This window comes from Megascapheus bottae, chromosome 3, assembly GCF_031878675.1.
Source record: "Megascapheus bottae isolate mThoBot1 chromosome 3, mThoBot2.hap1, whole genome shotgun sequence".
NCBI lineage: Eukaryota > Metazoa > Chordata > Mammalia > Rodentia > Geomyidae > Megascapheus > Megascapheus bottae.
In genome coordinates, this window is record NC_143511.1 from 86,467,518 (window position 1) to 86,489,087 (window position 21,570).

The 21,570-nt window shown below is 48.9% G+C and overlaps 1 protein-coding gene across 2 annotated transcripts in view; it reads left to right on the plus strand.

The window, feature by feature from the left end:
* The window catches only part of Abl1 (ABL proto-oncogene 1, non-receptor tyrosine kinase), a 108,704-nt gene that overhangs the window by 76,754 nt on the left and 10,380 nt on the right, over nucleotides 1-21,570 (plus strand). For both annotated transcript variants that reach the window (XM_090330820.1, XM_090330821.1), the window contains exons 2-6: nucleotides 8,855-9,028; nucleotides 9,555-9,850; nucleotides 17,029-17,301; nucleotides 20,004-20,088; nucleotides 21,173-21,350. In XM_090330820.1, coding sequence (XP_090186946.1) covers nucleotides 8,855-9,028; nucleotides 9,555-9,850; nucleotides 17,029-17,301; nucleotides 20,004-20,088; nucleotides 21,173-21,350 — 1,006 coding nt within the window. The remainder of the gene's footprint in view (nucleotides 1-8,854; nucleotides 9,029-9,554; nucleotides 9,851-17,028; nucleotides 17,302-20,003; nucleotides 20,089-21,172; nucleotides 21,351-21,570) is intronic.

Here is a 21,570-nt window from a genome sequence, read left to right on the forward strand (position 1 = left end):
AAAAAAAGAATATAAGTAATAAATCATAGAAGTATTAGCTGTACTTGTAGAAATTATATTTTCATGGCACAAAACAGTTGGTTATTGTTATACTTCTTATACTTGGAAGTGACAGGGTCTTGTTATTTGTGCATTAATGAGGAAGAAATAAGGCAGGCATGGTGGCACAGTCCCAGCCACTCAGAAGGTGAAGATGGGAAAATCATGACCTGAGACTGGCCAGGGCCGAGAGGTTTGGAGGTGTGGTCCAAGTGATTATGGCATTTGCCAGGGATCTGAGGTCAATTCCTAATACACCCAAAATAAGTAACTAAAGAAGTATATATTTGGTGCATTAATAAGGAAGTGCTGAGTCTCAGATTCCTAAAAATACTTTGAAGACTCTTTCAGTTTTTTTTTTTTTTTAACATTAGGGTGTATATTTTATTTTGTGCATTTATAAACTTTGTTTTGGGGAGGTCAGCCTAGCACAGCGGAGGAGCCTGCCTTATTGGCCTGGGCATCAGGTATCTCTGGGGCCTTGGCCAGTCCTCTTTCCCTCCATGTGCCTACTTCTGGTCTGACACCACCCCTCCTTACTCCAGGGAGCAGGAAGTGCTTGTCCACTGCTGGCCTGCAGGCTTCCTCTGCATTGCTCCAGAGCTCAGCTTGTGTAGTGGTTCTCACCTTCCTGTCTCCAGCTTCCCAGCGTGTGACTGGTGTTTAGGGTTCTGGGAAAATTTGTTCAGGATGTGACGTTCATACAAAAGCTATATTTAGTTAAACTTAATTTCTATAATGTCTTAATTGCTCTGGATGAAGGTATAAATGACTTACGAAGTAAAATATCCATGTCAAACATAGATAAAGTGACTGGGCAAGTTCTCTAAGCACATATTCTAAAAAGTTGTGTGCGACCATTATAAACTGACTGGAGAATAGTCTCGGCATGACCTCATCATTTGGAATGGAGTGTGAAATAGAACACAAGGCCCCTCCTTCTATAGAAGGATCTGTTTTATAGATTTTTACATTACGGAGGTTTCTTGAGCTGAAGGGAACAGCAAAGGAGCCACCAGGAAATAAGAACAATGCCACAAGCGTTTGACTAACTCAAATGTGAGGGGTCAAGGCTTTGTGACAGTGGATGGGCCCTTCCCCCACACCTATCCACCCGTCCATCCGTCCTCTCCCAGAGCCTGGAATGATTTCCCGATGAGCATGATCTCAGGCAGCACCTTGCCAACAGGAAGGTGAGACCCCTCCCAGGTTGTTTTTTCTGGTGGTGAACCTCCAGCTCCCACCTCCCTCTCCTGCGCCGGCTGACTGTCTAACCCAGATCCACCGGATCAGAGCATCCTTCTGAAACTTTTTTTTTTTAAATCAGTGACTCACAACTTAGAGAAATGAGTATTTTCACATAAAGTGATCTTTAAATTGTTCTTTAAAGACTGATTATTTTCCTAGACTGCTGTTCTTATACAAGTTAATCATGCTCAAATCTAGTGAGTTTTGTGGCATGGTTCTTACTGAATTTTGAAATAATTGGATACAAACAATCTGGAGCCCAGGCTTTTTAGAAATTGGAGGGCACATTTTAGATGGCACCAATTAATTCTTGGTGCTCAGCTAATTGATAGCATTTTCTTCATGTCATTGTTGTGTGTAGAAGCCTTTTTCTTAACTTATAGTAAAATAACAAAATGGTTTTAAATGGTTTTATTAGCATACATTATTTGTGGGGAAAAGGTTCTTCATTGTGACCTTTCCACACATGTACAAATGTATTCCAATCAAGTGAGAAGCACTTCTAAGTATCCAGATTTAAAAATGTTTAAAATATGACTCAGAAAGGATGTAGCAGAAAATGTTCACTTAAAAAAATTAAGAATAATAGCAGATGCTAACGCTTATTTCTCTAGACTTAAAAGTTGCCAATTTCATGTTGAATGGAGCCATGCATAACAGCTGCATACATATATATATATATATATATATATATACATACATACATACACACACACACCCCCTTTGGGTTTTTCTGGAGGTCTGGCTTCCTGAGTTCATGTCTTCAGCAGTCCAGCTTGGAGTGCATTGCATCCTGCACCTGTGGCCCTGTGAGCTGTGCTCCTATGAGGTTGCCGGGCCTAGTACACTGTGAAGCAAAGTGGGAACTTGGCGTTTACAAGTGTGAGTCAGTTTTGACATCAGCCTCAACTGGGAATTGACTGGAAGGTTTTGGTGCCGGACTGTGGTGACACTTTGGGATCTCAATCCAGAGGCATGCATGAGCAATTCTTCCCTTTGGACTTTGGCCATTCATATGTGGAATAGAGCAAGACGTGAGTTGGAGAATTCAGAGATGGCCTGCTGCTTCCTGTTGCATAGAAAGTGGTTGGCAGCAACAACCCCCCAGCACACATAACATTCCCAGAATCTCTCAGCCTGGGACAGCCCCGGACTCACCCGCCCTTGATGGTCACCCTTGGCAGGGCATGTGTGCTCTCTTGCTCCAGGTGTTTTCCAGGCTACTTCCTCTGATTATGTAACTTTGATCAAATCCAGATGCTGCAGAACATTTGATAGAGGAGGTCAAATGGCATTGGAGAAGAAAAGCATTTCTGTATTCACGGCTTGGGTTTAATTTCCTGTGTAGGCCTGGTCTGCCAGAGCTGTTGTGTGTACCTGGCCGGAGGTGGAGGCAGGCACCGGGCGTGTGTGTGCACGTGTGCACACGTGACACACACCCCCACCTCCAAGAAGCAGTCTTTCAGGACAGCTCAAGCAGGCTCTGCCTCCCAGTGAGTTTGCATGTTACTGAACAGTTATGTAAGTTTCTGTTGGCTTCCATTCCCGAGTTATTCTAGTTTTGTAACTGTTCTGATGATAAAAATGAGTTACCTTCATTGTTAAGAAATAAAGCTGTAATACAGAGAAGTATAAAGAAAATGGTTCCTCTTGGGTCCCTACTACCCTGAGTTAACTACTAGTCAGTTTGCTGTCATTTTTGCAACTTTCACCAAATTGGAATCCTGCTGTATATCCTGGGATGTAATAGAAACACAGTATATTATTATGAGCACATTCTCAAGCCATTGCATTTTTTTTCCCCAGACACATTCAGCTGGGATCAAACCCAGGCCTCACTGAGCTATGTCTCAGTCTTCTAAAAAAAATTATTTAGATAGCGTTTTAACTATATTCTGTTCTATAATGGAATGTTTATGAGTTCATAGAGATGAGTATTTTGCACTTTGTACAACTATTGAAACCCAGTGTGCACAAATCATAGTGTGCATCTCAGGATAAGTTTCCACTGTCTTTTCCCCCAGATGGCTTTCTCCCCCCTGCCCTCGCAGTGGCTCAGCCCAGTGGCCTCCCTGGAGGCCTGGGGAGGAGCCCCTCCCCATTGCTACCGCTTGTCCACACCCACTGCCCAGTTGCCTTTGCCCATGACACACTTTCCTTGTTGGATGGTGATTTTCATTCTGTGCATTGCTTATTTGTGGTTTCTGTCCATTCTTTTCTGTAAGTGTTCCTCTCTAGGAAGGATCCTTTGCCTGACAGTTTTTACTAATAGAAGCTGTTTTTAAACAGTTTCTTCTTACCTAACCAGCAGTCTCTCTTCCCTTCTTTTTTCTTACTCAAGGCCTTGTACTTCCTAGGCAGATGCTCTACCACTTGAACCATGCTCTTAGCCCTTTTGCTTTCATTATTTTGCAAATAACAAAAGCATTTTGCACCAGAAGCTGATGGCTCATGTCTGGAATCTTAGCTACTCAGGAGGATGAGATCTGAGGAGTTTGGTTTGAAGCCAGTCCTGGCAGGAAAGTTTGTGAGACTTAATCTCCAGTTAACCACCAGAAGTGGTACAGTGGCTCAAAGTGGCATAGTGCTAGCCTTCCGCAAAAATGCTCAGGGTCAGTGCCCAGGTCCTGAGCTCAAGCACCACACTGACCCCTCCCACTCCCCCCCCCCAAAAAAAAAACATAGCCTAGGCCCAGGGCACAGCAAAAAGCTTTTTTTTTTTTTTAAATCAGTCTTGGGACTTGAACTCAGGACCTGGGAAGGGTTTTCTACCCAGGCTGATTTTGAACTGTGATCCTCAGATCATCAAGGATTACAGGCTTGAGCCTTTGGCACCAGACTTGACAGAGTTCTTTCTGTTTACCGTTTGTGCATGTACCCCCATGGCCAGCTTATTAGTTGAGGTAGGGGTCTCTTGAAGTTTTGTATAGGTTGGCCTCTAACTGTGAGCCTCCTGATCTCAGCTTCCCAGTAGCTAGTATTATAGGTGTAAGTTATTCTCCTTCCCTTTTATATCTCACTCCCCTAGGAGGGGCAGCACCCCCAGGCTTCCCCAAGCCACTTGTGTGCTTTTCAAAAGATTGTGTATAGGGCTGGGAGCATAGCCTAGTGGTAGAGTACTCACCTAGCACGCAGGAAGCCCTGGGTTTGATTCCTTGGTACCCGTATAAACAGAAAAAGCCAGAAGTGATGCTGTGGCTCAAGTGGCAGAGCTCTAGCCTTGAGCAAAAAATGTCCAAGGACAGTGCCCAGGCCCTGAATTCAAGCCCCAAAACAGGCAAATAATTGTGTATCTCAGATACATAGTAGCAGTTATGATTGCTTGATGAATGTAACACCAACCAAGTAGAGATGTGAGGAGAAAATTACTTTTTAAAGTTCCTGTATGCACATTTATTTACTGTTGACAGTTACACTAATGTATCAGAATCTCCATTTATTACCATCCAAAACACTTGAAAAACAGAAAAGAAGTCAGTCATCATTTCTATTATTACCCAACACCTAAACTACCAGAACAGTTTGCATGCCTTCAGTCTCCAGGCCTCTCATCTCTCTTAGACGTCAGCTAACAAATTACTGGCATTGAAATAGGAAGAGATCCATCCACAGAGCCAAACTGAAACCAAAAATTTATGGGTGGGAAAAACTGGGAGAGATTGAAGGAAGGGGTGACCGTAACACACACACACACACACACACACACACACACACACTCTCTCTCTCTCTCTCTCTCTCTCTCTCTCTCTCTCTGTGTGTGTGTGTGTGTGTGTGTGTGTGTGTGTGTGTGTGTGTGTGTGTGTGTGTATAGCTACCATGCCCGGCTAACCATGATTTAATTTTTTTAAAAAAGGAATGCCAGTTGGACATCAGTGGCTCATGCCTGTAATCCTAACTGCATAGGAGACTGAGATCTGAGGAACGAGGTTCAAAGCCAGCCCACGCACAAAAAAACTTAAGACTCTTATCTCCAATTAACCTTTAGAAAACCAGAAATGGCACTGTGGCTCAAGTGGTAGAACGCCAGCCTTGAACTAAAGAGCCTCAGGGACAGCACCCAGGCCCAGAGTTCAAGCTCCATGACCTACTACCAAAAAAAAAAAAAAAAATTCAGTGTCTTGTAGTATCCAAGAGCTTTGAAAACAGGCTGTATTTAATTATTAGCAAGTGATTGACTGGTACTCTTTGCCTTTACCAGCCCCCAGTCTTACATTTTCTGAAGAGTCCCCATCATTAGTTAAGCAGAAAGTGCAGGGACATCAGTATGGCCTTTCTTTAGTGGAGAAGTTCTCCAATTTGCCAACTTTCTGTTCCTCTGCCTTAAGGTTGATCCATCTCTGCCATTCTGGGCCAGAATTTCTGGTCTGCTGGAGGTGCAGTAGTAGGAAGTTTGTTACTAAGAATGAAACTCCAAGAGTGCCACCATGCTTTGTGAGAATTCTGTGAGAGGGTGACGGCAGTGAACCCTGGTCCATAGGTAGACAAGTTGTCTGCCTGGGTCGAGGTTTGTGGAAGCACTTCAGTAGAGTCGAGTCCTCTAGAAAAGGCTGGTATTGGTGAATATCTGTTTCTAATGAAAGCTCTCAAGTGTGGGTTTTTGCTCTCACCACATTGTCAGACCCCAGTCTTAGTACATTCACTGATAGTAAGAGCCTTTCTCTCCTTGTGCTGGGGGTTTGGGTTTGAACTCTGGCCAAGGAGACCAGAGGTTAGTACTTGAGTTGAAGTGAACCTCTAAAAGTCCATTCTGAGGATTCTGGACAAGAAGGAGAAGGTTGTCCTAGGAAAATGGAGAACCATTCATGTGGGTGCATCGTCTCAAGTCTTTAGTCCACACTCATCAGGACTGCCTTCAGCCTGCTGAGCAGTGGCAGATGGAAGGTTTCTTGTGCTGGAGATCACAGGAAATGATGTTTGGTTACTGTCTTCAGTCCTGGGAAATCGAGGCAGAAAATGACTATGACTTTGTAAATGGTAATAATTGCACTCTCGACTTTTCTGTTCACTTATAGAGCTAACCAAGATCTCCATTTTTAATGAAGCTTGTATGTCAGGCTGGATGCTAGTGGCTTACACCTATAATCCTAGCTGCTCAGGAGGCTGAGAGCTGAGGATCTTAGTTCAAATCCCACCTGGGCAGGAAAAAGTCGATGAGACTTTGATCTTGAATAAATCAGCAAAAAAAAAAAAAAAACCTGACTGGATGTGTGTGGCTCAAGTGGTAGAGTGCCTGCCCAGCTATGAGGGAAAAAAGTGAAGCAAGAGGCCCTAAGTTCAAATCCCAGTACTGGCAAAGAAGAAAAAGAACAGAAAAAACAATTAGCATAATTTTCCCTGTCTGTGAATTCAAAGGGGGGGGGGGAAAGGTGGGGATTTAAGCAGTTGATACAAACTCAGTATCGCATATCCGCAGCCCACTTTCCCCAAAACAGTAAGAACAGAAACTAAAAAATCTGGGGATATACCTTGATGCCTAGTGCTTGCTGAGCAGAATTTGAAGACAGATCTGAGGATCACGGTTCAAAATTAGCCCAGGCAGAAAAATTGATAGGACTCATCTCTAATTATTCACCTGGAAAGTGGCACTGTAGTTCAAAATGGCAGAACACTAACCATGAGCAGAAGAACTCTGGAATAGTGCCCTCCCGGGCCAAGTTCAAGTACCACAGCCAATTTTAAAAAATAAATAAAAAATCCTCTTTACCCAACTTTTTTTTTCTCTGATCCTCAGGTTCTAAATGGCGGTACAGGAGTTACAGGAGCAGTTACTCAGGGCCAGGGTGCTAGAGGTGTGTGGAAACAGTTACTCATAGCCAGGGTACTGGGGTACAGGAGCAGTTGCTCATAGCCACACCTGGGATGTGACAAGGCGATAGGGCCTTCTTCCTAGAAATTACCTCAACACTTAGAGTACAGAAGATGAAGTTAAGTGGTAGGGTTAATTCTGTCAGAAAAGCCATTCCTGCAGGTTCCCTTCCGCTGGTATGAAGACTGGTGTGGGAGCCTCATGTGGATGTTGGAGAGACTTGAACGGTCCCGGGGTCCAGCTCCCCAAAGCTTGCCGGCTCCCTCAGGCCTCAGTGCCCTCTGGGGTTGGTTGCTTGCTTTAAAATGAATGCAAGGCCAGGCACATCCCTTAAAATGGGTGATAGGCCTCAAAACAGCATTGTGCTGTCACTCCCTTGTATAGTTTATTTGTAGGTCTTTCGGTTCTTTGTAAATCAGAACACACCGCCACACATACTTTGCCCGCCCGCCCACCTGCCCGCCCTCCCTCCCTCCCTCCCTCCCTCCCTTCCTTCCTTCCTTCCTTCCTTCCTTCCTTCCTTCCTTCCTGTTGTAAGGCTTGAACTCTGGGCCTGGACGCTGCCCTTGAGCCACAGCGCCACTTCCTCAAGCTGATTTTCTTATCGTAGGTTCCTTGCATAGTGTTTGGGTTTACTTCATAATGCACCTCAGTCACCATTCTGCTTAAGGCCAGTTTGCTGGTTTGGAAAAACCCTTCTGATTCCCTTCATTTTTACCAGACCCCTAGCGCAATCCGAGAAAGACAAGAAGAACTTCAGGGACAGAGTAGTGAATTATTTGACTCTGTAGCGAACACTGCTCTATACACCTGATGTGAGAGCTGTTGGGTGGAATCTACCTAGAGGTTCAGCGTGGAAGGCTTTTATTCCAGAATAGAAAAAAACATTAACAGTCTCCACATGGTAAATGGTATAAGGATGACCACAGCTAAAGATGGCCAGTGGAGGCGAAAAGCTGGTGGGGGGAGTGGGCTGTCAGCAAAGGCCCCGGTCAGCTGAAGTCCAGTAGGGATAAGCTGGACAGCAGGGGAGTCCATCTAGGACAGGCCAAGGCCACTGATGAGCTGGTACCTTGAGGGAAGATGATCCCCAGCAAGGAGCTGGTCCTTTGAGAAGGAGAGGCCTGGCGTGCCGGTACCTGACTCCTTACGAGCCCTAAGCTACATGATACATCTAAGTGTTACAAACAAAAAAATTGGGAGGTTTTGTTTTTGCTTTGTTATTGTTTTTTTGGTTCTAGTTGTGGGGCTTGAACTCTGGGCCCGGAAGTGGTGTCCTTGAACTTTGTGCGCACCACTAGCACTCTCTTCCACTTGAGTCACAGCTTCACCTCTGGCCACCTCCCCTCTCCAAGGCTTATTGGAGATAAGAATCTCAGTCTTTCCTGCCTAGGCCGACTTCAGACCATGATCCTTAGATTTCAGCCTCCCGAGTTGATAAGATTACAGCCACTAGCACCAACTTGTGCTCTATTTTAAGCAGTAGCAAAAGACTTTTAAAGACGAGCATTGTCAGTTTCTGATTAAATTAGTGACCTGAAGAAGCTTATGCTATCTGGAAATGGTAGTTACTACCTTAGACTGAAAATGCTGAGTGTATCCCACAATATGTGATGGAGTCCTCCTCAAAAACAAAACTCCTCTGATACACAGATGTCAAGTGAAATAAATGAATATATAGTTAGTCTTCTTTTGCTGCTGCAAGTGCAGCTCAGGTCTCCTCAGTTCTTCCCTTTTCACTGTTGTGTTCTTGTCTTCTAGAAGCCCTTCAGCGGCCAGTGGCCTCTGACTTTGAACCTCAAGGCCTGAGCGAAGCTGCACGCTGGAACTCCAAGGAAAACCTTCTTGCCGGACCCAGCGAAAATGACCCCAACCTTTTCGTTGCACTGTATGACTTCGTGGCCAGTGGCGATAACACTCTAAGCATAACCAAAGGTAAAGGGAGTGTGGGGTAGTCACCAAAAACAGAAGCTGGGGAGTGGCCTCCCCTTTTCCCACTGAGAGAGCAGCTTTACGGTTTGGAACGCGGAAGCACCCAGAAAGCAGCCGAATCTTCCGGGGAGGAGAGCTCCGTGTGGCAGTCCCTTACACAGCTCCACATTCATGCTGCAGAGGAAACCCAGACCTAATGCTGGAGACAGGGTTGTTTTCCTAAGAAAAAACTGCTTCCCCCCGCACCCCCCCACCCCCCCCCCAGAGTCCGTCCCCTAGGAGCAGAGTGCTTGATAGACATAATAGACTTGCAAGGCGGAGGCAGCGCCCTCATCTGGACACTCAGCACAAACAGCAAGTCCCGCATGGAGTGTGAGCTTGCATGCTTGCAACTGTGTGGATTTATGTCCCTTTGTGCAGAGGACGCCAGTGTAGGGGATTTGGAGGTGGTTGGTAATCAGACAGGGACAAGAGATGGCAGAAAGTTGATTTCAATGCTGATGTGTTAATTGGGTTCTTTTCCGCTCAGGTGAAAAGCTCCGGGTCCTAGGCTACAATCACAATGGGGAGTGGTGCGAAGCCCAAACCAAAAATGGCCAAGGATGGGTCCCAAGCAACTACATCACCCCTGTCAACAGCCTGGAGAAGCACTCCTGGTACCACGGGCCTGTGTCCCGCAACGCGGCCGAGTACCTGCTGAGCAGCGGGATCAACGGCAGCTTCCTGGTGCGGGAGAGCGAGAGCAGTCCTGGCCAGCGGTCCATCTCACTGAGATACGAAGGGAGGGTGTACCACTACAGGATCAACACTGCGTCTGATGGCAAGGTGGGGAGGTTGGTTTTGGGTTTGGGGGTTTTTTTTTTGCTAGTCCTGGGCCATGTATTCAGGGCTGAGCACTGTCCTTGGACTTTCTCAAGGCTAGAGCTCTACTACTTGAACTATAGCACCACTTCCAGCTTTTTTTTTTTTTTTAAATATATGTGGTACCTAGGAGTTGAACCCAGGTCTTCCTGCATGGTAGGCAAACACTCTACCACTAGGCCAAACTCCCAGCCCTATAATTCATTTTCGGCATAGTGTCTAGTGAGTATGACTGCTGCATTTGTTCACTCTTTGGAAACTGTTCTTTTTAAAGAAATCTCCCATAGTCATTCATCCCCAATGAGAAAAAAGTCCAAACAACAGGCCATTAGTTAAGTCTGGCCTATAGCCTTCTTCCTGCAGATATAATTACACTCTGTGTGTGTGTGTGTGTGTGTGTGTGTGCGTGTGCGTGTGCGCGTGCATGCACACACAACTTTCAACTAAAGTGATTCCATGTATCACAGGTATACTTACAGTTTCCCACTACGGTTTGGTAAAGGAGTTGGCAAATGTGCTTTTACAGTGTTTATACAGACTGTATGAGTCAGCAAAGGGAGGATTCCCTGTTTCATGAGTGCTGCAAGTTTGTGCCATAGCACCTTGTAAGTCCATCTAAACCGTACCCTGGTCCCATGCAGAGGCACTGATATAATCTGCCTTTTTGCATTTGGAAAGGGAAACTAAGAGTGTGAAGTGTCTTAGAGAAACCTGTGGACACGGCTTGGGATTCCACCCTGCACTCCTCCCACACCAGGCTGCACTAGGCAGTGGTGTAGACACGTGGGTTATCAGGCAGGCCCAGATAGCTTAGGCAGCTTAAGAAATGAGATATTGCCAGATGCCCATAGTTCACGCCTGTAATCCTAGCTACTCAGGAGGCTGAGATCTGAGGATTGAGGTCCAAAGCCAGCCCAGGGAAAGAAAGCCCGTGAGACTCTTATTTCCAATTAACCAGCAGAAAAGCTGTAAGTGGAGCTTGTGGCTCAAGTAGTAGAGCCATTAGCCTTGAGTAAAACAGCTAAAGGACAGTGCCACGCCAGCCCTGAGTTCCAGCCCCAGAACCAGCACCAAAAAATAAAAATAGACAGAAGAAATCATCTGTAGTACCTATATTTGGTTTAAAAACTATCATTGGACAAAATGAATCCCAGTGAAAGACCACCTTGCTGGGTAGCTCTGCCCAGCCGCAGCCGCTGTGAGCAAGGCCTCCTGAACCGGTGCGGTGCGTCTGTCTATTCTCACAGGGGCTGGACCCATGCACTCCCCGCTGGCCTGCCCTCCTTCCCCACCTGATAGAAGGTGTTTGGGGGAGTGTGTCTGCCACATTGACACCTGTCTCCTGTTCATGACTGGCATAGATGGGCCATCTTTTAAAAATTTATTTCTTACTCGAGATGGTTGTATAAAAGGGTTTACAAATGAACAGATCCTTGTGTGTGTGCTGTGCTGTTTGATCAGTCACCCTTCCCAGCACTCCCCCTGCTGGACGGGGCATCTTTCATGTAAACTGTCATGTAACTGCTTCAGCTCCCAGGTTGCTTCTAATCTTTTGTTACTACTTCACCACCTACTACTTACACAAACAAGAATCAGACTTCCGTTGAGTCCTTCCTTACCTTCCTATCCTCATCGTGTCACCATACTTTAGACTCCATCCTATTCTAGTTCAGTTTTTCAAGGTTTTGGCAGACCCTGCACGTAGCTCCTTCCTTGCTGTTTGAGTACGTTTCTACTTCTTTGTAAATGTAAATGCAGTGAAATGTATACAAGATACATTACTAGAGCTGATCTGAGGCTCTATGCACTTGGATTTTGAAGATGTGGCAGCTCCTACCTGTCATTCTAGCAATTCAGGAGGCAGAGATCAAGAGGCATTGTAGTTCAGGGCTGTCTGGGCAAAAAGTTCTTGAGACTCCCTTCTTAACCAATAGAAAGCTGAGTATGTTGCTATATGTGTGCCACCCAGCTCTGCTGGAAGCATGGATGGGAAGATGACAGTCTAGTCAGACCTGGGCATTTAAAAAAAAAAAAAAAAAAAAAAACAGCATAAGCGAAAATGGGCTGGGAGCATGGGAGCATGCGTGGATCAAGGGCCTGAGTTTAGACTTCAGTATAGATGTTGCTAAATCACATTGTAGACACTGCGTTGACTTGTTCTCTCTCCTCCCTGTCCTCTCACCTTCACCAACAGGGCACCACCAGCCTGGCAGCCTCACCATCACAACGTGGGCTCACCCTTAGCCCATGGACTCCTTTTCTCTTTTTTCTTCAGATAGAAATACTCAGTCACAGGGTTCTCACACAGGCGGAGTGGGGTCGTAGCATTGTAAGGACAGACTCTGGAAGAGCAGTGCCATGTTCGTGAGGGAGGACATGGGGCACAGGGCTCCTGGGCAGCCAGCAAGCTGGGTCCATCTGTTCCCTTGATCCGAGGCAGGCTGCCCCAGGAGTCCCTAGGGACGACGAGCACTGAGCAGGATAATGGTGTCGTCTCTGGAGTTGTTCAGTCAGCAGCCTCCAGACGCAGGCTGGCATGATACAGTTCGACAACTCATTAGTTGAGCTTGGTCTCAAGTATACTGTTGAGAGGGGTACAGACCTTCGCATGGGGTGCGTGGATCACACCGCCCATGGTGCAGTCGGCAGCTCTCCCACTGGGCCCATCCAGCTCTTCCAGGTGTCCTGCTCTCCTCCGCCGGCCCTGCCAGAGCTGCTGTCCTGGGGGGCGGGGGGGGGGGAGAGGCCTGGGGCTGTGTTTCCATTGAGAGGCTGATGTCTGGTGGCAAGGGGAGACCACAGCGGGCATGGCGGGGCTTAGCACTGAAGGAAACATTTCCAGAGCCAAGATTGGATCCAAAAGGGTAAAAATGTCAAGACTACAAGGACAGGCCGTGATGATTGAAGCTCGCTTCTTACTGTCTTTAGACCAATGTAGAAGACTGTCACCCGCCTCCATCCTGGCTCTCTTTATCTTTCTCCTTGTGTTCTGGCTTTCTATCTCCACTTATGGTCCATCAAGCAGCCCGAGGGCTGATGGCTCTGGGCTTTGAGTTGGACTCTTCTTTTTTTTTTTTTTTTTTGGTGGGTCATGGGGCTTGAACTCTGGGCCTGGGTGCTGTCCCTGAGATCTTCAGCTCAAGGCTATCACCCTACCTACCGCTGGAACCACAGCTCTGCCACTTCTCATTTTCTAGTAGCTGATTGGAGATAAGAGTCTCACGGACTTTAGTGCCCAAGCTGACTTTGAACCATAATCCTCAGATCTCAGCCTCCTGAGAGCTAGGATTACAGACCTGAGCCACCGCGCCCAGCTGGTGGACTCTTGACAGGGCCAAGCTAGGTAGAGCTCTTGCTGCGTCCGGGAAGCCTTGCAGGACGTGGCCGTTCTGCTGTGCTTTCTCTAGCCGTGTGACCCTCCACTGACTGCTCTTTCTGCGTTCCTGCCTAACTGATCCTCGGTTCTTGGCATCTAACCATCCTGTGAGGAGGCTATGTGCCATGTAGTACCCATTGATTCCACATGCAGTGCAGGGTTCGGGTGGGCGAGACACTGATCTGGGCTCAGGTTTGGTGGGGTGGCCCCGTGGGCCTGCTGCAGAGCATATGAGATCGCTGGGACTCTGCTGCCTGAGAGATGTGGCAGCCCTGGGCTGCCTCCTGCCTGCCCGGGTGTCTGTGAGTGGCTCACAACCAAGGCAGAGGCAGCAGCTCTGCCCGTGAATGTGTCAAGGGGCGGGCCAGTTCTGGGGGTTTCTTTGGCAGGGCTTGTCTTTGGGGTTTGGGCATGGCTGGCTGAGCACCGTAGTGTCTGGAGCTGGGTACATGACACAGTGATGTGCCATTCTCTCCGAACATGCCACACAGTCCTGTTGGTAACTCAGTTCGCCTGCAGGATGCTGCTCCAAGCCCAGCACCCGTCAGAGGGAAGCAGCAGAGTGGACTGCAGGCAGGACAGCAGACGCAGCTGCCCACTCAGGAAGGGCCGAGGAATATTGCCGAGGATGAATGCAGCCAGACGCTCTGTAAACCAAATTACTGACAGAGTTGAAATTTGCCCATGCCATGACCCTTCCTGTGACTGGCTGGCAGCTCATGAGGCTGAGGGAGTCCGAGCAGATTCTGGGTGAACCGGGGTTCAAAGCGCTCCAGCCTGGGTTGGGTAGGGGGAAGTGTCTTCCTCCGAGGATAGTACCAAGAGCCTGCCAGCCACATACTGCCCAGATGTCCAAGATGGGAGAGATGGTTGGGTCCTAAGAAGGGTTTCTGGGCCTGACTTCTGCATGCCCCTTGGTAGAGAGGCACCACCAGTGAGTGGAGCTGGGGAGGAAAACAGTAAGGAAGAAAGCAGTATGTGTCGCACATGGCTGGCACTCTTCTCAGTCTTCTTGGGGGAGAATGCCCTGGCTGAGCTTGTGTGGGACGGAACTCCAGCAGGCCTGGGTGCCTGGCCTTCCCTGCTGTGCATACATCATACAGTGTGGTTGTGGGTAGATCTCGCAGAGGCCTTTGCACTCAAGCCAAGGCCCAAGGCCCCAGTTGCCACATGGGCTCAGGAGTCTTGTTGTTTTAGAATTTTATCTGCTGGGCTTGTCATCAAAAAGCTCGAAACCCAGGCCGGGAGTTTAGCCTAATGGTAGAGTGCTTGCCTAGCATGCGTGAAGACCCGGGTTCAATTCCTTGGTACTACTACATACATAGAAAAAGCCAGAAGTGGTGCTGTGGCTCAAGTGGTAGAATGCTAGCCTTAAGAAACCCAAGGACAGTGCTCAGGCCCTGAGTTCAAGTCAGAACTGGTGAAAAATTGAGGGGCTGGGAGTTTGACCTAATGGTAGAGTGCTTGCCTAGCATGCACAAAGGCCCCGGCTCTATTCCTCAGTACCACATACATAGAAAAAAGCTGGAAGTGGTGCTGAGGCTCAAGTGGTAGAGCTCTAGTCTTGAGAAAGTTCAAGGACAGTGCTCAGGCCCTGAGCTCAAGCCCAGGACTGGCACCAAAACAAAAATAAATAAATAAAAAGCATGACCCCTATTGTGGGTCATAGATGGGTCAACTTGTATCTTTTATTTCCTTCTTTAATTATTTTGTTGTTTATTTGCTTGGTTTATTTTGCATTTTGAGCAGAGTTACACTATGTATCCCATGCTGGCCTCAAACCCTAGATCTTCCTACTTCAGCCCTCCTCTTGCTGGGTTTATGTGTGTACTACTATGGCTCAACTTCCTTCCTTTCTGGGGGGAGGAGGTCATGGGGCTTGAACCCTGGGCCTGGGCACTGTGCCTGAGCTCTTCAGCTCAAGGCTGTAGCCCTACCCCTCAAGCCACAGCCCCATTTTCTATTTTCTAGTGGTTAATTGGAGGTTAGAGTCTCACATTCTTTGGTGACCAGGCTGGCTTTGAACTGTGTTCCTCAGATCTCAGCCTCCTGAGTAGCTAGGATTACATGTGTGCGCCACCAATGCCCTGCTCCACCTCCTTCTTTTACAAGTGCTTTAACTATCTCGGGAACTTACAGCCAGTGATGGCATTAGTTAGTTTTCTGTTACCTTAGTGAAATACTTGGGGTGCTAACTTCATAAAGAAGAAGATTATTCATCTGTTAGGGAGGCCGGAGCTTGGAGCAGCATGGTATGGGCTGCGGCAAAGGCGCCTGACATCATAAGGAGAGCACAGGCAGCAGGGACCAAGCTTGCTGTGTTTACAGTGACAGCTAGAACTCGGGGTACAGGAGACCCCCCTGTAGCTGCTACAAAGGCAGTTCCCAAAAAGCTAGGCGAGTAGTTGGGGGTCAGGGCTGGAACTTCCATCAGACTGCCTCTAAATACTGCCTAGCCACGGAGCACGCTCACCTCAGCAATAACGTGCCTAAGGCCTTGTCGTGGGTCAGCTGTGTGCTGTCCTGGCCCTGTTCCTTCTCCTTGCCCAGGGCCCCATGGGCCTCCCCAGCCTCACATCTGCATCCTTCTCCCAGGACTTTGAGCCTTTCTTGCCATTGGCGAGCCTGGAGGTTGAGTTTGGGGCCTGGAGCCCAGATGTGCTGTGGAGATTTTAGAGGGACACTGTCTTGGGTGAGGAGGCATGTGGGCACTGCACCCCTGCTGCACATGAAAGGAGAGAAGTGGTAGTTGCCACCCATGTTCACAGTGGTCCTTTCTGCCATTCTCCCCCACCTCCCGTGTGTCTGGATGAGAACTCTAAGAGAAGCAGGCTCTGAGAAGCGTGGCCACAGGCCTTCCGTGCTCCATGAGTGGATCTGCATGTCTCACGTGGAGATGCCATGCTCTCCTGTCCTAGAGGCCACCCACTTCCTGTGGCTGGGCACGGCGAACACGCCCGCCCTTTCACTGTCACTTCTCACAGGTGCTAAGTTTGCCCATTGAAAGTCACACACTATTTTCTTGTCTAAGTCAGCAGTACTTACTAAGTTCTCCCACTCATTGAACCTAATTATCAGCTATTGGCAGTGCCAAGCTCTGAATGTGCTAGGTAGGCAGTCTACCGCTGAGTTCCTCCCCCAGCCTCAACATCTGGTTAGTGAATACCTATTATCTGCTCATGGCTTACTTGTAGCATGAGGCTCCAGGATAAGAAGAGATGTCTCAGACCCTGTACGCTCACAGCCAGGGGGGACAGTAGTTAAATCAGTATCGGGGTTTAAACTTAGATCCTAGCATTCTTACTTGGCTTTCTCTGATGCTCTACCACTTGAGCCACACCTTAACTTCAGCTTTTTACTGGTTCGTCTCAAGCAGTTTACTGGAGAGTCTCAAGCAGTTTTCTCTCAGGGCTGTCAAGCTGTGATCCTTAGATCCCATCTTCCTGAGTAGCTAGGATTGCAGGCCTGAGTCCTCACGTGTCCAATGACTGCATAGACATTTACCCTTGTGTGGGAGAACTGGACGTGGGAGTGTTGGGTGTGTATGGGGCATGTAAAGCAGAGAAGAACAGCAGGCACAAATGCCTTGAGGCTTTCATTTCTACAGCAAGAAAATTCAGATGTTGTTAGAGATGGGACGGCTGAGCCGCACAGCGTAGAGCCGCCTATGGGGGTCCTGCCGTGCATTGCACGCGCTTCCTTGGGGTGGCTGGCCGAGCTGTTGGATGGGGTGTGTGTGTGTAACGGCTGGTCTTATTCTCTGCAGCTGTACGTGTCCTCAGAGAGCCGCTTCAACACTCTGGCCGAGCTGGTTCACCACCACTCCACCGTGGCGGATGGGCTCATCACCACGCTCCACTACCCCGCCCCCAAGCGCAACAAGCCCACGGTGTACGGCGTGTCCCCCAACTATGACAAGTGGGAGATGGAGCGCACGGACATCACCATGAAGCACAAACTGGGCGGTGGCCAGTACGGGGAGGTGTACGAGGGCGTGTGGAAGAAATACAGCCTCACTGTGGCCGTGAAGACCCTGAAGGTGGGCTGCGTTCATCCTCACCCATGCTCTGGCATCGGCGTCTCCATGGGCGGGGGCATCTCTGTCCATGTCCACATGTGTGGGAGCTGGCAGGTGCCCAGTGCCCCGGTGGCACAGAGAGTAGGAGAGAGGAGGTGAAGCTGGGAGCTCCCAAAGGAGATTTCCTAGCAGCAGCACTTGGGGGCTTTTGTGGGCAGATTTGAAAGCCTGGGTGGAGGTAACGGGCCCTACATCATGGGCCAGACCTCCGTGGACAGGTGCTGGAGCTGCCTTCCTCGTGGCAGGACAGGGGCAGTGCTTGTGGATCCCAGGATGCCAAGGGAAACTTCCATTCTCAGGCCTCTGCTCTTCAGGCCTGGCATGAGCCTCACTTTCCCTGTGGTGAGAGTGCCCCCTAGTGTTGACCCATCTGCCCTTCTGAATGACTTCCCATGGCAGTGAGAGAGGGGCCCCCTGGGAAAAAAGAAGGGACTGCGTGGCACACACGAGGCCACAGACCAGCGTGTGTGCCTGAATCTCAGGTTTGTGGTGGTGTGGCTGATATGGCCGGCTCACAGTGGCCACTGGCCTGATGCCTTCCCTTGAAGGCACAGTAAACAGGAACTAGAAGTGTGTGCCAACGTAGAGTCCACTGCTTTAGAGCAGATGTGATTTCCTGTTCTTCAAGTCTAGAGACAATAGGTAGCATCCTGATGTGACATTCAGCGCATTGCACCTTTTGGTCCCATCAATGAGTTGGTGTGGTGGCATGGTTGAGGTTTCCTTGAGTACTTCCTGGATATTTGCCAGAGAGGACTTTTTTTTTTGGCTAGTCCGGGGACTGGAACTCTGGGCATTGTCCTTGGGCTTTCTCAAGGCTAGCACTCTACCACTTCAACTGTAGTACCACTTCTGGCCTTTTCTGTGTATTTGGTACCCAGGAATCGAAAGATAAGACTTTTTTAACTTAGTAAGAATTTATGGAGTATTGTCCAGGGCCTACTTAGCCCTGAGATTTAAAAATTTAAACTTAAAAATTATCAGACGATCTTTCAGCGCAGATGCTGGGGGAGTCTGGGTGGCAGGAGACAGAATAGGATGATATGAATACAGTCAGAGCAGCAGCAGAGGCTTCTCAGCTGTGTAAGACCAGCCTGGGGTGTACAGGGCAAGAGCCTAGAGACACAGGAAGTCACAGCAGCTGGGTTGGAGCTCACACAGGTAAGCTCTTGCAGCCTCTTCAGGGAGGCAGCGTCTAGTGGGCTCTCCACTTGAACAGAGGCCAGAAGCTTACCTTTTGCTTCCCTTCCTTCCTTCCTTCCTTCCTTCCTTCCTTCCTTCCTTCCCTCCCTCCCTCCCTCCCTCCCTCCCTCCCTCCCTCTCCCTCCCTCCCTCCCTTCCTTCTCTGTCTCTGTGTGTGTATGTGTGTGTGTGTGTGTGTGTCTCTCTCTCTCTCTTTCTCTCTCCCTCCCTCCCTCCCTCCCTTCCTCCCTCCCTCTCTCTCTCTCTCTGTCTCTCTCTCTCTTTCTGCCAGTCCTGGGGCTTGAACTCAGGGCCTGGGTACTGTCCTGAGCTTCTTTTGCTCAAGCCTAGCATTCTACCGCTTGATAGTGCCACTGTGGCCCTTTCTATTTATGTGGTATTGAAGAATGAAACCCAGTGTTTCATTCATGCTAGGCAAGTACTCTACCACTAAGCTGCTTTCCTAACCCTGGATGAATTTTCTTCAAAAGGATGATGAAAAATTTAAACATAAAAGCAAAGAACCATCATAGGCTAACATAGGTTTATTTCCACATAACCCAGCCCCATACCTGGCTTGCTGTATGTAGTTCAGATGGCAAAGTAAACTGTCTGATTCCAGCAGAGGGAGACAAATTCACACTTTTTTTTTTCTGAAAGAAAAAAACTCAAAAAAGCCCAGCACAGTGGCTCAAGCCTATAATCCTAACTACTTAGGAGGCTGAGATCTGAGGATCACAGTTCAAAGCCAACCTGAGCATTGAAGTCCATGAGACTCTTATGTCCAATTAACCACTAGAAAACCAGAAGTGGTGCTGTGGCTCCAGGGGTAAGGCCATGGCCTTGAGCTGAAGAGCTCAGGGACAGCGCTCAGGCCCAGAGTTCAAGCCCCACAACCGATTTAAAAAACAACAACAAAAAGAAGTACTGCAGCCTCTGTGGATGTGTAAGAGACACAGACAGGCAGACAGACGAACAAGAGAGGGGCTTTGGAGCCAGGCTGTTCCCTCTGGTGTTCACCTTCTCAGGATCTTCCTGACCTGGGTTTTGTGTTGCCCTCAGTGCTCCCAGCAGCTGTGTGTGTGAGCTGCCTCTGTGTGTGGCTTGTCACCCCACACTGTCCAATACCTGTCCCTGTTGTGCTGGCTTCTCTGCAGTCACCTGGGAGCAGCCTGCTGGCCCAGGAGGATGGTGGGGCCTCGGCTCCCAGGGTCCTGGCAGGCGCTGCTCCAGCTTTTGCCATTGGGCTTCCACCACATGCACCAGAGCATGGTGAGGGGCAGAGGGCCCTGGGAAGAGAGCGGTGGGGATGCCGGGCTGGGATGCTGCCCCGTTCTCCCCTTCCTGTGTGTCCTGGCCTACTGCCCACCCAACGATGTTGAGGGGACGTTAAGAACAGCTGGCCTGCAGTTTTAAAGAAAGTAGATTGCTTCTCCATTCCACGCCGGAGTCCTAACAGTAATGAGCCGTTGCTTCTACAGGAGGACACCATGGAGGTGGAAGAGTTCCTGAAGGAGGCCGCAGTGATGAAGGAAATCAAGCACCCCAATCTGGTGCAGCTGCTGGGTGAGGAATGTGGAGCTCTGAGGGTGCCACTTTTTGAAATACTGCTCAAGTAGTTATCCAAAGGCGCTGCCATTTGACAAAGCAGTTTGTGAATACAGTTATCTTGACCAGTGTCTCCTCGTTCAGCATCTTCTCTCCCCTCTCTCCCCTCCCCACCTTTCCTTTCTTCTTAATTTTGTAGGATATACATTCCATTCTTGTCTGCGTTCCTTCCCACTTCTTTTCATCCATCTACTCTCCCCTTCACCCCACCCTACACCACTCCGCTTGCAGGTAGGCGCCTCCTGGTGTTTATTTTGTTGAACTTTGACTTTACCTATTTGAGTTCTCCCTTGAATCTATATTTCTGTGGATACATCTGTAAAAACACTTACATGCCACCCAGTGTATTTACTTAGAAGTTTATAAGCTGAGTCTAGCTTCCATGTGTGGAAAAACACACCTGTGGAACAGCTGCTTTTTTTTTTTTTTTCCCCCAGTCCTGGGCCTGAGCTCAGGGCCTGAGCACTGTCCTTGGACTTTTTCAAGGCTAGAGCTCTACCACTTGAGCCTCAGCACCACTTTTGGCTTTTTCTATATGTGGTACCAAGGAATCGAACCCGGGTCTTCATGCATGCTTGGCAAGCACTCTACCACTAGGCCAAACTCCCGGTCCTGGAACAGCTACTTCTAACCAGGTCCTGTGTGGGCACCAAGAACACTGGGGCTCCTGTGCCTGCAGCTCCGATCTATCACCTTGGCTCCTGATGAAGGAGAGGAAGGAGGCCATGTGGGATGTGGGGTGAGGGAGAGGTGGGAGAAAGAGAGTTCCTACCTTAAATGGATACCCGAGAGCTGCCAGATGAAAACCTCCCAATGGCCTCCGAGGCCATTCTCAGCAGAGTGGCCACCCCATTGATGGGGGCGGCCTGGTGGAGGCTTAGGGCATGTGCCATGGGGCCTGCCTTGCCTTTGAATTCAGCGGCAGTCTGTCATGAACTCAGAGGATGAAAGAGTGTGGGCACCACTGTGGGCAGAACCTCCTCTGTGTGGAAGCCCCTCCTTTGGCACCAGTCCTTCTCTTACTCCCATGTGCTGTTGGCAGGGGTCTGCACCCGGGAGCCCCCGTTCTACATCATCACTGAGTTCATGACCTATGGGAACCTGTTGGACTACCTGCGAGAGTGTAACCGGCAAGAGGTGAGCGCCGTGGTTCTGCTCTACATGGCCACCCAGATATCCTCTGCCATGGAGTACCTGGAGAAGAAGAACTTCATCCACAGGTAGGGCCGCAAAGCCTAGCTTGACCCAGGGCCAACTCTCAGCTCCTGATGTCAGTGCTGCCAGCCCATTGGCTTGCAGGCCAAAGGCATGCGCTGGGGGTCTCAGTGCCTGCTTCAAGCAGCAGCCAGGCCTACGTGCAGCCAGGCCGGGGCCACGGGACAGCCGATCGCTGGGGTAAGAAGTACTTCACTTGTACTTGTTTTGGACTCAAGGAATAAG